At 41.5% G+C, this 15,656-nt stretch overlaps 1 protein-coding gene across 2 annotated transcripts in view; it reads left to right on the forward strand.

The window, feature by feature from the left end:
- The window catches only part of CPEB4 (cytoplasmic polyadenylation element binding protein 4), a 55,141-nt gene extending 42,477 nt beyond the window's left edge, over positions 1 to 12,664 (forward strand). For both annotated transcript variants that reach the window (XM_079772195.1, XM_079772196.1), the window contains 6 exons: positions 2,178 to 2,351; positions 3,518 to 3,607; positions 3,992 to 4,110; positions 4,633 to 4,747; positions 5,872 to 6,053; positions 8,321 to 12,664. In XM_079772195.1, coding sequence (XP_079628321.1) covers positions 2,178 to 2,351; positions 3,518 to 3,607; positions 3,992 to 4,110; positions 4,633 to 4,747; positions 5,872 to 6,053; positions 8,321 to 8,548 — 908 coding nt within the window. In that variant the 3' untranslated portion in view covers positions 8,549 to 12,664. The remainder of the gene's footprint in view (positions 1 to 2,177; positions 2,352 to 3,517; positions 3,608 to 3,991; positions 4,111 to 4,632; positions 4,748 to 5,871; positions 6,054 to 8,320) is intronic.
- The last annotated feature ends 2,992 nt before the right edge of the window (positions 12,665 to 15,656 follow it).

Raw genomic sequence — 15,656 nt, forward strand, 5'->3', positions numbered from 1 at the left:
TTGTACTTTTCAACATTTGGGGTATAGTGGAAGATTTGATTAGGGTCAAGAAACCTTTGACCAAAAGGAAGTTTATAAATTGCCTAAAGATTTCATTTGTTATGGTATTCTTTATTAGGGATTAATTGAGAGTAGTATACAATTGCTATTTCTCCTGTCATGGTGAAATAGCCAAGAATTAAATTTTGTGATATTCATTAAATTGCTAGTTAGCAAGGAATTTTGAGAGAAAAGAAGATTAATATGGTAGTTGGTTTAGATCACGTGACATACTCCTTTAGTTTCATATTAGTTTGGACCTTGAGTGACAGTTACAACAAAAAGCTTCCCTCAAAACAAGTGTCCTTGAAGAACTTAAAAAAAGAAAGTATAAGATTGACCTCTCACCATCCAGATTCTTTGTTTTTGAGACAAAATTATATATAGCCAATCTTTTTCAATTATAAAGCTGGTAGATGAAATCACAATTGATCCTTTTGACAATGTTTGAAAGGTTGTGTTTTTTTTTTTCTCATTTGACATGCAGCAAGGACATATGGGCGAAGGAGAGGTAACATTATTGTTTCTAACTTCTGAATGTATAGTTGTATTTGGAGAGGATCCAAGTTTGCTCAATTTCTAATCCTCATGGGGCAGCGGGTGGGGGAATGAAACCTAGGCTTGATTCATACATACTTTATTCATTGTAGTTAACATTATAGACATTCTCATTTTTAAGGAGTCAAAATGGTAGAATTTAGATTTGAACCAAAATAATTTCCCTATATTATATTATAAACTCAATTTATTTATATCTAAAGATTTGTTTTCTTTTTTTTTCTTTCTAAAAGGAATTTCTTAGGAGAAAAAAGTTAAGATTCTTTAAAAAGGAAAATACAGCCCAAATCATCTCAAAATACCTGAGTATATTAGAAGTTCAATTATACTTGAATACCTGTTCTACTTTTGTTTAACCAAGTCAGCAAAACGCATTAGGTTTAAAAGGAGATTAGCTCTATAAATAGCTAATCCTATACATTTGAAACATTGGGGGAAAGCTCTAGAAATTCTAGAGAATTTTAAAGAGTCAGCTCCGCTTCAAAATGTAAGTGATTTTTGAAGGTCATTCAGGAAATAGCCTCCAATTTTATAGTCATTTTTTAGTCTTCATTATATAACTCTTTGAGCTGTGATTTTACAGGATAACAAATACACTGTTATTATTTGTGTTTAGTAGTGAGAGTTGGAAGGAGAAGTGTGGCAACCAGAGGACATTGGCATGTTTTCGGGAAGGAAGAGCACTTGAGAGCATTTCTGCAGGCCCCGTTAACGAGTTCCTTGTGCAGGACCTAGACGAGACTGGCAGCCTGAGCAGTGGCCAGTGCGGGGGAGACGCTGCACTTACTTGTAGCTGTGTTTTGCTCATGATTTCAAAGTTTGAATTTTGCTGTCAGGTCAATATGGGAAGAATACAAACACTTGGCATCCCTGGTCTATTCTGCTTATGTATTTTAGATGATATGATTTTCAACATCAAACTTAATGACTAGTTGTTAGAATTAGATAGCACTCTAGCAGATTATTACTCAACTGAAAGAACATATGTCTTTAGTATGCCTAAAAATCTTAAATTCTCTTAGACCAGACAGTGAAGTCAGATAATAGCATTTAATGGGTTTAGTTGTATCCCATTAGTTAATGTAACTCAGATGAGTGCTCACCTTAAAAATCAACACGTTCATTTTTAAGGACATTCTTAGAGGAGATTGTGCAGGCCATGTTATTGTTGTTTTCTTTAGAGTTTTAGTGATCCAGCATCTGACAGTCGAATCTAATACTCAGTGTACATGTCTAGGTTGCCAGTGGCCAGCGGCCCTGCCAAGGCACTGCTGAGCGCTGCCGCCTGCTTCCAAAGGAGTGCTCTCTCCTGCTGTGCTTCCACCCGCCTCACTGGAGTTTCTGGATCCCAGAGGGATAGCTGAGCAGCCCTCTGTTTAACCCTGTCCTTTCTCTCTGACTCAGTTGGGACTTGAAGGTGATGGGAGTTCAAGAGCATATCGCAGTGGTGCTATTGGTTGTTCAGTGAGAAAACGAAAAGCCGCAGTTTTATTGAATCAGCTGCTTGCCTTGTTTGTTGTGCAAGATGACCAGTGGCCTGGAACATTTTCTGTTAGCTTTCTCCCTGCTTTCTATTCCAGGTCAGTCTTCACTGTTTCCAATGGAAGATGGATTTTTGGATGATGGCCGCGGGGATCAGCCTCTTCATAGTGGCCTGGGTTCACCTCACTGCTTCACTCACCAGAATGGAGAAAGAGTGGAGCGATATTCTCGCAAGGTGTTTGTGGGCGGATTGCCTCCTGACATCGATGAAGGTATACTTAGAAAGAAGCATCCAGAGCCCAGTGCCCAGACTGTGGCACACAGTAGGAAACGCATAGATAGAGGTTACTCTTAAACAGCAATCTTACCTGGCTCCAGGTATTCCGATTTGATTGCCTTGTTCTCTTTTCCTATCTTCCTGTCACAGCCTATAGCATTAGTTCACAGGAGGAAGGGGGTGGGGGCAGGACTTTGGGAACCAGCAGAAGCAAATGATGAGACTAAAGGAAAAGGAGCAGACATCACGGAAAACTCAAGGATTCTGTTGTGGGAAGACATAAGTGCTAACTGCATTTTTGTCTGTGTGTGCTGCCTTGGCCAAATTCAGTTATGTATTTCCCAAAAGATGTAGACTCTCATTGTGGAAGCTGGTGCAGGCTGGAGTCTTTAATGCATGCCAGAGTTGATGAGGAAATGTAATATTGGTGGGTAACACAACACCAAGTTGGCAGAGATCAACTTGACCAGGTGATCAAGCTTCACATGCCCAATTAGGACAGGATGGCGTAGTATTGTTAAGGTGGGAATCCTGTTTAGAATGCACAGCATGCGTATGGTCACGGGGAAACAGTACGGACAGGTGAGCATTGTCTACACAATAACTGGCCTGCGTACTTTAAAACTGTCAAGCCCGTAAAAGACTAGAAAGAATGAGGATCTGTTCCAAATTGAAGAAGATGATGCCCTAAGGGACATGATGTCCAAATACAGCACGTGTTCTGGATCAGAAAGGAAAAGAGATGCTGTTGGGATAAAGTCTGTGATGTGGGCATTGTATCAGTACTGACTTCCTGATCGGGAGTGCTCTGTGGTAGTACATAAGGAAGTGACCTTGTTGAGCAGGTCACAACAGATGCATTATGGGTTATAGAGCATCATGTCAGAAAAAGATGATGGGTGGTAGGTAGACAGGTAAATAGCTTGACTCATGTAGACGTGCAGGTAGGAGGAAGGGAAGAGGCAAATGTGCACAATATTAACAGTTGGGGAGGCTAGATGAAGGGATGCGGGAGTTGTTTTTTGTTTGTTTTTGTTTTTTGGGGGGAAGTTTTTTGTACTGCTCTGTAAATAGGAGATTTGAAACTGTTTTTTCTAAACTAATTCCCAAAAATGATCACAAAAATATTGAAATCTACTATTTTGCTTTGTTGTTTATTAGATGAGATCACAGCTAGTTTCCGTCGCTTTGGCCCTTTAATTGTGGATTGGCCTCATAAGGCAGAGAGCAAATCCTATTTTCCTCCGAAAGGTAATTCTCAAGATTCAATATACACGTACATTTATCCTCTTATTGTTTAATGTTTAGCATTTTCATAAATGTTTACCTTCAGTGTAAAATTTCCCATTGTTAAACTTCTATTTTCCCAAATGCATCTTTAAAATTTCTACCTAATATGTACATTCAATTCAAATTTAATTTTACTCTAAAAGATGTTTCAAGGTATCAAACTGAAGTTAATGTTGATATTATCAGACTGTAGGTAGGAATATTGTTTTAATTAAAAAGAAATTGAACTCCTTTTCCCTTCATTAGTTTTAGTTTATATTTCCTTTCTCTTGAAGAATTGCAAAAAATAAAATAAAATAAAAAAATTAGGAGAACGTCTAAGCCTTTTTCCCCTCTTTTCACCAGGCTATGCTTTCCTGCTATTTCAAGATGAAAGCTCTGTCCAGGCTCTCATTGATGCGTGCATTGAAGAAGATGGGAAGCTCTACCTGTGTGTCTCAAGTCCCACCATCAAAGACAAGCCAGTAAGTGCATTCCAGCATGAGAATAGCTTCAGGTTTCTGCCTCCATCTCTACTCTGTTTGAAAAACCCACAGCATCTTGATGTTTCTGTTCATTGACACGTTTGTAAGTAGACTGGGAATGAAGTTTGTTACTGTTGTCAAGCTCCTAACATTGACATTCTGTATGTTTGTGCATGTTATCTGGCCATTGAACTTTTGAGTAATTAAAATATTGGTAAATCTTTACTATTAAAAGACCTCACTTGATAATACATTTGATAAAGTAGCCGAGTTTCCTCTGAATAATAGACTTAGCTTCTAATAGGCAATTAAATGTTCACATTTGTTCAGTTTACTCTCAAAAATGAAATGAAGGGTTAGGATACACTATTTTTAAATCTTTTCTAGTTTTACAGCTTTATTGCTTTTAATGATGTGAATTCTTGTTTTAAAAATATAAAATACTCTGCAACCATTTTAAACATTTCCCCCCACAAGTTGTCTGTACCGGGAATGAGACATTTGGGTTTGCACACTCCCCAGGTGCAGATTCGGCCTTGGAACCTCAGTGACAGTGACTTCGTGATGGATGGCTCACAGCCTCTCGACCCACGAAAAACTATATTTGTTGGTGGTGTTCCTCGACCATTGCGGGCAGGTATGATTAAACAAAAGGCCTTCCTCACCCTTTAGCATAAGACGTATTTTATAAAGGCTTCTCAGGATACATTCTCCCATAAGCATTTGAGTTCATGTCTAAGAGTTCCGGAATCAAAGTGTCTGGGTTTGAATTCATGTGCTCTGCTCTCAATTAATAGTTGAGTGACCTTGGACAATTGCTTAATTTCTCTAATTCTCAATGTCCTCATCTGTCAGATGGAGTAGTAAGTGTATGTCCTTTATATAGAGCTGTTTTGAGGCTTAAGCGAGATAGCCAATGCAGGATGCTTAGTGCAGTTTCTTATAATGCCCATGACCATCACTCGCATCATCATCGGAAAATAAACAACCCCTTCAAGAACAGATGCTGGATTGCGATGGTTAGTGTTTGTTTCCCATGTCCTCGTTTGCTTATCAGCTGCTTGCTGGGCTCTGAAATCTAATACGGTTCTCAGCAGTGTATCGTGTTTTTAGCATAGTACTAACAGAAGAAATTTCATCCCCATCAACTCATTTGAGGTTTGGTAGTATAAGTACGATAAAGATCAGAAAATGAACAAGAATGCAGTTTCAGAATTGTAACATATAATGGAGAAAGTGATACATTCGTTATTTCAAGTTTTTATAAGAGAATTGGCAAGTAGCTAGCCTGTGGGGAAAGGTCACAGGGTTTTGATGGAAAAAGCCAGAAGGGCCTCCAACAGAGAGCTTACCAAATCAGCTTTCTGGTGTTGAAATGGTTGTTCACACCAAGCCAGACCTTGTTAGCCGGTGAATATATGGCAGCAACGTGGTATAGGCCAGGGTGCCACGCCCAGAGTGCCACTCCACCTCCTGTGACCTTGGACTGGTTGATCATCTCCGTGCCTCAGTTTCCCCAAGAAGTTACTGCCTACTTCATAGCGTTGCTGTGGAGATTGAAAGAGAACATAAGTAAAATACCTAGCAGAGCCCTTGCCCTTCGTTAAAAGATAGATGGACAACTGGTTATAATAACGCTTGATTTGAATAATTATAATGACATGAGCTCAGAATGCAGATGAGCTGCTTTTGATGAAACCTTTGGTGAGCCAGCTGAGTTTTCCTGATTCCAGATCCCCTCTCTGCGTCTTTCCTATTTAGTGGAGCTTGCCATGATAATGGATCGGCTGTATGGAGGCGTGTGCTATGCTGGGATCGATACCGACCCTGAGCTGAAATACCCAAAAGGAGCCGGGCGAGTCGCCTTCTCTAATCAACAGAGTTACATAGCTGCTATCAGTGCCCGCTTTGTTCAGCTGCAGCACGGAGAGATAGATAAACGGGTAAGTCCTAGACTACATTCTGGAAAGTTCTAGAAATGGCCCTCCACATGTGTCACTACCAAGATTGGATGGGGGAATTTTATATGACCATAAACTGACAGCTGACAGTTATGCCTGTAGGACCTCTAGGTGTGTGTTCTATAATACATGTAGGAATTTCCTAGGAATTGCTTCTGTATCCTTGTTTGAGTAGCCTACCCAGAACCCTGTATCAGTTTACTTGTCAATTTAATTTTTCCTAAGCTATCACCTACATCCACCCATTCATTTCTTCAGTTAGTCAATCATTCAATATTTACCAAATCCTTCACACTATGTTTTAGCAAGTGTACGAACATGAATGTCCTTGAGGTCTCCTGACATTTTTTTTTTCATCCTGGGACATTGTGAAGACCTCAGTGAGCCCTATTTTCCAGTGCATTGTGTGACAAATGATTGAGTAAGTTTACTTCTAGGTCTGCATGCGTTAGAAGTATTTCCTTATAACAGATTAAGTAGAAGAAGGCACAGTCTTTTCATCTGTGGCCTGTCCTGCCTGCAGCGAGGTAGGAACCGTCAGCATTGTGTTCAGCACCTCACATTCCTCTTTTGGGGTTTCTCTTCTGAATCAAAGGGCTGGAGAAAACCACAAAGATAGCTTTTCCCTCTACTTCCTACTGGATTTGAAACGTTCCATTATCTATCTTACTTCTTTGCACTCACAGATTCATTTCTTATCTTTGTATTCCATGCATTCAACAAATGGTTTCGTGCCAAGGACCAGACGTCCCTGTCCTCGGAGTTCATGGTCTGGTAGATAGTGGGGCCTGTGCCGACTGCAGTGGGCACACGGTTTGTTCCTAGTTTGAGCTGAGATAAGAATGTGCAGAGTGTGAAAGCGGCCGCACTGGGAGCAGTGCTGAGGTCAGCTGACTTTTCTCATAGACCCTGTGGGTGTGGAGGAGACGATGAGCTGATTTGCATTCATGTGGGCTCCTTGTTTCATGGCAGACGGCACCTCTCCGAGGCCTGGCTGGGATGCCCAGCGCTCTCCAGTCGGCGTGTAGAATTCACCCAGGCAGTAGTGGTTTACACAAACTGCTCATGCTTCAGGTCATGTGTATTCTGTGTCAGAGGCAGTACTGACTTGAGGATCATAGTGCCGTCATGCTGAGCCGCTTGAAGAGAAGGGTGTAGATTCTGTTGTGAGGATGGAGGAAGGTGCAGTGTTAGCCACAGTGGATGCTGACATGCCTCCTGTGTTTGATTCACACTAAAAAATGAGAACATCTGAGGAAACAGTCTCTCATTCCAACACAGGTGTCAGAGCTGTGCGGTTAGTCATTAGAAATCGAGACTTAATTTTTACGCCTCTGATCCAGATCTTCGACCAGTGCTCTTGCCTCTCTGGAGAGTTCAGGAGTGGCCTCCTAGTGCCTTGCCCCTCTGTCTCCCCTGTCACCCTTCTCCTGTTGGTCCCGGCTCCCCTTTGTCAGAACTGGATGGCACCGGTGTTAACGACAATCTGGATAAGGGAGTGTAAGGGAGTTTCAGCCACGAGTCCAAGACTAAAAACAACCACGCTATTCCCACTGGCTCATTAATAGCCAGGTTATTTTTAATACCCAAGAGGCTCAAATGACAGGCGGCCTATTGAACATTGGAGCAGGCCCAGTTCCTAAATGCACCTTTGGCTTTTAGCCTCAAGTAAACCCTTCCTACTGACTAGAGGACGCAGGGCTGGAGATTGTGAGGAATGTAGCTGCATGTGGGTTCCCAGAGTAGCAGCTTTGCAATTCTAATCAAGATGTGTGCGCTGTGAACAGAAGCCACAGGCAGGCTTGATTACCGCTCAGAAGCCGCCACGGAAGTCAGGGTTTGACTCGTGAAGGGCTATTTTGTGGAGCGGGGAAGCTCTTAGTTGGGTTTGTTTAAACCATAATTCCACATATAATGAACAGCCAAATCCACTAATTAAAATGCTGATGTGTGTCTGTGAAAATTCTCCTGGGGGTTTAATTTCATAATGCTCAGCTGCCTTCACTTGATTTCTGTGGAATTCTTTTTGCCTTTGAAAAGTGTTGATTTAATATGACAAAAATGTAAAATGCTGACTATAAAAACCTGACGGGTTCCTAAAAGATGGACTCTCTTAATTTCAGTAAGAGAATCGGGGCACCTTGGCCCAGAGTGGTTCAGACAGGGACGGAAGTGCGTGCGCACAGTGAGGAGGAGTGGTCTGGCACTGTCCCGGAAAACGTAACCTCCCCCCTTTCCTCTGGTTGCAGGTGGAAGTGAAGCCATACGTCTTGGATGATCAGCTGTGTGATGAATGTCAGGGGGCCCGTTGCGGGGGAAAGTTTGCTCCATTTTTCTGCGCTAATGTTACCTGTCTGCAGTATTACTGTGAATATTGCTGGGCTGCTATTCATTCTCGTGCTGGCAGGGAGTTCCACAAGCCGCTGGTGAAGGAGGGCGGGGACCGTCCTCGGCATATTTCATTCCGCTGGAACTAGAGGAGAACTACAGTGCTCATTTTCAGGCCTCAGAATAAGTGCACTCTTCTGTTCATTCTGCCCCTCCTCAGCCTCTTCACGCTGGCATGCCCTCTGTAGCAGTCTAACTTAACAATAGTATAATGAAACAATGGCCTATAATAGAGGTGTTTTGTAGATTCTTGTGTCACTGAAAACAATATGTATGAACTCCTTTTTCCTATCGCCATCATGTTGCCTGGAAGTTTTATTCTCCTGCTGGAGAGCAAGGGGATCCATACTTCCCGCAACATTTTCTTGGAGGAGAGAGAGAGAGATTAAGAGAGAAATGAAATGATAGAGTATTTTGGGTTTTTAATTAAATTATTGTTAATAATATAACATATAAGAATACTTTTATTAAAATAACCATGCAACAATAACACTATTAGTCTATCCTGACACAGCTTGTCTCCCGGGAAACGCTTTTTCTTTCTTTTCTTTCGTCTTGTTGCCTCACTCTGTTTCCATCCCCTTTCTATTCTTTTACAGGCAGGGGAGGAAGTTAACAATTACTAACAGGAAATAGCATGCTAAAGCGAACACAGATGCATGAGCAAGATTGAAGCAGCCTCTCACTCATTGGAAGGGTTCAGAGGCCGAATATAATTTCATTCTGCCTCGGAGTTACTTCCACATCCGAAGCAGTCAAGTAGGCAGAACTAGGTTTATTTTCTTTTCAGCAATTGTGAACATGTAGAATGTAAAAATTGGGGAAATTGACTACTGCGGGGAGTGCACTTATTTATTTTTAAACTTACTTAGCTGGTCACAGCCCTAGGAAACCTACCAAAGCTAGAGTAACGACAACTGGTGGAAAAGTAGCATTTCCTCTCCCGAAGGACAAGTATCTGCATTTTATTTTTGATGCTCTGTATAAACTCTATCCTAATGTACTAACACTCATCAGGTGTCAGCCTTTGCTCTCCATTTTGACATTACCTCAAGGATGTCCTTTTGATTTTGTGTTAAAATACACTCGTAGCCAAAACTGGAAGACAAAATCAATACACTAATTGGCTGCTGATTGGCTTACTTTTAGATTTAAAGTTACTCTGGGTATCCTGTAATTTAGTTGTAACATAGAAAATGAAAAAAAAAAGTTAAAAAAAAAAGTTGAGTAGTTGCAAAGTGTTCTGCACTGTTGAACTAAGTAACTGTGTAAATCTGCAAAGGTCCGTATGTTTATCTTCCTCTTCCTATAAAATAAAATACCGTTACAGTTTCAGAACTGAGCATGGGACATAGTCAGTGTTTGAAGTGCCAACTTCGTTGAGTAATGCATGCTTTATTATAAATAAAATCCTAGCTCGGAAAGGCATTCTTATGTGTGGACAGTATGCTTCAGGGGTGAATTTAAAATTAGTCTCTTGAAGCCCTGCTCTTGGAAGTAACTTTGATTTTAATTGACTTTATCTTATTAAATGCCCTATCCACCATTAAAAAGATTATCATCAGTGTGCAAAACGTTTTCAAAAAACATCATGGCAATCTTGCTAGTTGTGCTACCTAACAGTACCATCTTGGATCCTTCAAAACCAAAGACTTGCCCCACACTACGGTGGAACCACCTGGCTGATGCCCCCTCCCGATCGTCTCTAGGAAAAGCAGTCCTTTATTTAATACAGGCTTTAATGAACGCTGTACCTGTGCAGTTCCAAAGGTCAAAATGGAGGCATTTGCTGTCTAGTAGTCCAACACCGAGTGGGAGCGGCTTTCCGGCCCCTGCAGAGGCTGGAAGCAGCCACGTGGACGGAGGGTGCTCTCGCGTAGCTGGTCAGGGACTTTCTTTTCTCCTGAACTACATAATCCTAAGTGGAATGTTCATTTGCCTCTTTTTCTTCTTTTAAACGCTTGTAGGCGTCTTGGGGTGTGCTATTGTGCTGTTCCTACTCAGTAAACAGGTGTGATGAGTTAACAAGAAATAACACTGTTTGAGAACTAGCTTTGAATAATAATTTTTCCCTTTGTACATGACCTGCTGAATTTCGGTACAGTGTTTTTGTAGCTAACTTATTTTGTCATGCACATAATGTATATTTGTTATGCACTACTTTTGTATATCTTGTTTTTCCAACAGTGAACATTTTTAGGCACACTTTTCACTGACGGGATATCTCTTTATGCAATACCTCAATTTTTCATATTGCAAAGAGTAGCTTTTTGTACTTTTATTACTGAGAGATCTTCATATACTTCATTTTTTAATATAAATAATTTTAATAAATTTTATTTTCTTATATTCTGCTTTTTATACATTTCAGTGCTCTGCATACATTTTGAATTATGGATGTTGTGCACTGGCAATGCTATTTTAGAGTCTGCAGAAAAGAGAAAGCATGTTGCTTAAACATCCTTCCCAGCACCAGCTGTTGGTGGACCTAGAATTTAAGAGATAGTCTATGTGAAGTCACAAATTAATGAAGAAAATTCGCATGAAAATGACAGATAACACTGTAGTTCCTAAAAAAAAATAAATTAAATGCATAAGCATAGGGTAGAAATTTAAAATGACAAAATTGTCTACAGCTTCTTACTAAGTTTTTAAAATTATTCATAACGCAGACATTTTTTGGTGAATGTTTAGCCATTTTTAATATTAATAAATTGATGTTAAGTGTTTGATTCAGAGATGTCTGCTCTTTTAAATTATATATAAAGGAAAAAACCAGCCTGCCGTGGGACAGGTGTGTAATGTTAGTATGCATGACTAATGTAAGAAATCGCTATTCTACTAATATTTACTTGTGATTGTGTGACAAGTGTGTTTACAGATTATTTGGTTACACTTCAATTTACAGGGCATAAACAATGATTATCTATTACTCTGAACTTTATCGATTACATGTCCTTCAGATTACATGGGATTGTAGTTGGGAGTTACCATGTAACTCAAAACATAATTAACATGTAATTAGTTTACAGATTTTAGGGTATCACTTCAATTTACCAAGCATGTAGTTCTAGCGCACTAGCATGGCACCAGCCATGTACTTACAATGTAGTTACAGAGTAATTACATGGTTATTTTTGCAATGTAAAATAAAGTGTTTCTGATGATTTTCTATGTAAAGGAGCCTCTCCCCCCCCCCCTTCTGGTCCCCACGCTTTGGTATAATATACACACTTCTCCATACACAGACCTCTGCAGAATGCAAAAGAAAACTTGCAGTGAATGAATTTAGCATTTGATGAGAGTGCTGTTGGAAAGACTTGATAACTCACCCCTTTTGTTTTGAAGAGTTGAATCTTCTGTTAAAAGGTGATTTGAAACTTGAATGTGATGAATTGTGGCAAGTTAACTTCAAGTTATGTGCAATACTTATTTCAAACTTTTGAAAGATCTTTGCAGTGTAATTCTTTGTTTTTAATTGCAGACATTTAAAAATGTCATTTTCTACTGTTAAGAGTAATCCTCTTTCTTGTTGGTGTTTCTAAAGAAAAGAATCAGAAATCAATCTTTCTACTAATGTAAATTTGAGATTATTTTTAAAAATGGAATAAAAGAGGTTTTGGTCATTTGCTTTATTTTATTATCTTATTTTAAAGCTACTGTGACTGATAGCATTGTAAGAATTGGGACAATATTGTATTCAACTGTTTTATTTTTTATATTTTTAAAATTTAAAGTATAATTAGTTTTTATAATTTTCATCAGATTTTTGTTATATTTTTTGGAAGTGAAACTTTTAGCAAGTGGGTGTCTAGTTTTTACTAATCCCTAATGTTTTTTTTTCCAGTGTATTGCTCATATTATCAGAAGGAAAAGTTATTTAAGTATGTCAGTTAATTGTACTACTTGGCTGAATTTCCATATAGTTTTTACTGTGTATGGGGAGGTTGTAGTATTTATTATAGCATTTTAAATAAGGGTAATTCATTTTTTATTAAAGTCATTTTCACGTTAAGTTCCTATTTTTGTATGTTCTACTCTTAAGTTATATAACACAGTTCCTTTTTAAAAAGAGTTCATTTGTTGAAGTGCTAGTGGAAAATTAATGTTATTAAATAGTTTGCAAATGACTATTTATACCAGTATGCATATAATTTTTAAATATTTGTAATGTGAGATGTTGAATGAATAAAACTTTTAACTCAGCTTTCTTTTAATATACTTATTTTCAACATAAGTAGGTTATGCTTCCATGGTCGGGAAAATAACATTTTATAAATATTAAGAATATATTCCTGGGCCACGACAGATGCCCGGTCACGTGAGCACTGCTGGTGAGCTCGCACAGCCACGTGGGCCCAGGAATGTCAGTTCCCATGCTGCCCCGCACGGGTCTTCTCATCGGGAGTCTGGAGTATGTTTCGAGGCCTTAGCCCAGGATCTGCTTCAGGCCAACTGTGCAATAACAGTGAGGGAGCAGGTGTTAGATGGGGAGGTCAGTGTCGGGAGGTGAATGGAGAGTCTGGATTTCCGCCACGCTCCCAGAGGCCCCTGGTTAACGTCTCCTTTGACTTTCAGTTCCTCCCTAGATCCTAAGGTCACAGGGGATTCTCACCTCTCTGCCATGTGAGGTGAAAGTCTTATCTCTGTTTTGGTTCAGTAATTGTGGACTGCCGAGTGCTGTCATGTGTCAGTATTTCTGTGTCGCACTGCATTTTCAAACTTTCAACAGGAAGTATCACGCTGGGGAATTTGGCCCCTTTTTGCCAAATTTAATTTCGGCTCTTTTTTACCTTGGATAGAGTATCCTTGAGACCAGAAGGAGCAGCAGTTGTCCTGAGACAAACGGACTTCGAGGTCTTCTGCTTCTGAAGTGTCTTTCCCAGTATGCACCTCTTCCCACTACAGGGCTTCCTGAGGGTTGAGCCAGCAGAGCCGAGGCTCCCCCGGGGGACCAGGTCACAGCTGGCAATGGCTAAAACTTACCTGTCATTAGCAAACCCAGGCTCCCAGTTCAGAGGAGGCCCCCAGCCCATAGCATTCCAAGGTATCCTGAGGCGGCTTCGGCGCTGAGAGAGAGAGAGAGAGAGAGGGAGGGAAGGTATTATGAGTCGATTCAGTTTTATTTCAGGAAATATTTATTTTAGGCAAGTGCTGTAGCAACTCGAAGTGCTGTGGCAACTGTGTGGTGAAGGAACGTGTAGGTGCAATGCTCCCGGCGTCGGGAATCAGAATGGTGCCTCCGGGCCGGCGTGCGGAGCTGTCTGGGTTTCCTTATTTACTGTAGTTCCCCTAACCCCACCCACCGGGAAAGTTCTCTACCCCGTTCTCAGCCATTCTTAATGATCAAGGTACTTCAGAACCTTTGTTGGTAACGGGTTTGTATCCACACCCAGTTCAGAAAGAAAATGAGTAATTTTTCTAGGGATTTTTTTTTTAAATTTAATTTATTTATTTTTTAGTTTGAGAAACACTCTCTTAAAGTGTGACCAAACGTCACAGGAAAAGGAAATTCCTGATTTTAAAAATCAAGGGACAAAAAAATTCCTGATTTTAACCAACGAAATGAGTTAAAAAACATTTGCAGGGTCATTTTAATTTTTGACATATGTCTAGTCACCTTAGTAATAACAGAATAATGGACGCAAGAAACGCTAATATTTATCTGGCCGATTATACTCTTCAGAGCACTAGGATAGTCCTCGCCGCAGACACTGACAAAAAGGCGGCGTTGTGTCCGGAAGGGCGCTTAGGAGACAAGGCACCTGTCCCCGGGGAGTCAGGCCAGAGGCCAGTGAGCGCGAGGGCTCTCGGGAAGGGCCTGCTTGCTTGGTTGGGAGCGTTGGCCCCACGTTTCTTTGACTCCAGACTGTTTCACCGGCTCCATCGGGTTTCCGGGTGCCAGGAGCCCCAGAGCCCCGCTTTCCTTTCTGTTCTGCAAGGGCTCTCCTGGGTCACGTCCGGAGCTGGTGCCGTTTCCACACTGGACTTCACTGGGGTTCCACGCCGCTGCCTAGCTCTACCCCCGTCCCATTTCCAGTTCAGCTCCATAGTTTCCTTGCTCCTCACTCCCACCTCGGAAGGAAAAAGAGACGTTCTCTGCAGATAAACTGTCACGTTGGTTCATCAAAGCCGTTCTGACACGCGACTCCCTGGCCAGACCAGCCCTTTATTTCTTTTTGCTTGTTTGTTCGAACCCTCACCTGAGGATATTTTCCCCATTGATTCTTAGAGAGAATGAGAGGGAGGAAGGGAGAGAGAGGAACATCAATATGAGAGACACATGGATTGGTTGCCTCCTACAAGCGCCCCAACCGGGGCTGGGGTTCGAACCTGCAACCCAAGTATGTGCCCTTGACCAGGAATGGAACCCGGGACCCTATGGTGCATGGGCCGGCACTCTAACAACTGAGCCACACCAGCCAGGCCTCAGCCCTTCATTTCTTGTGGGCGCCACAAATCACTGCACACAGGCAGTCCGCCCCCACCCCATGCACTTCAAAAAGCTCTAAGAATGCAGAGAAGGGACATGTGTGCCCTGCTACAAACTCTCTCCCCAGCGGAACCAAATCGGTCTCCTCTCAGAGGACATGTGGTTTGGCACGCCTGCGTCTTGTTGGGATATTTTAAGTTTGAATCTCTTTCTAGTCAAATTGGGTGTCATTGTTGGTTGGCTGGGAAAGAAGTGTCTCAGTGTGACTCAGTGGGTGACGGGTTGGAAAAGTACAGTTTGTCTCAAGTTTAAAGTGAACAGCAGCGTCCACATTCGGGGTGTGCAACCCACCTGTGTTTTCTACTGCAGATAATCCCACTCCGTGTCAGCGAAAACGCGTGGGGAGGTGGGGGAGTGGGGGCGGAGGGGGTGGATCAGTGAGAAGAATGGGTTCTATTTCGGTCAGCAGGGCTGTGCTACCATAAAAATGTCAATGTGATCAAGCAAATGTCACCGTTTTAAAGAGGTTATTTTCAACTCTCTGCCACCCCCTTCCAACACCAAGAGAAGAAAAATACGTACCCAAGAGCGACTGCCTCAAACCCACTAGAGACACGAGGGCATCGCAAACTCGTTCTAAAATAAGCTGCCCAGGAGGAGAGCCGCAGCACCTGGGGTCTGGGAAGCACATGAGAGGTTTCAGGCAGGACCCTAGGCGACCTGCGGCTCCTCGTTGGGGTGAACGGAGGTGAATTCCCCGCTTG

This window comes from Cnephaeus nilssonii (genome assembly GCF_951640355.1).
Source record: "Cnephaeus nilssonii genome assembly, chromosome: 5".
Taxonomy (NCBI): domain Eukaryota; kingdom Metazoa; phylum Chordata; class Mammalia; order Chiroptera; family Vespertilionidae; genus Cnephaeus; species Cnephaeus nilssonii.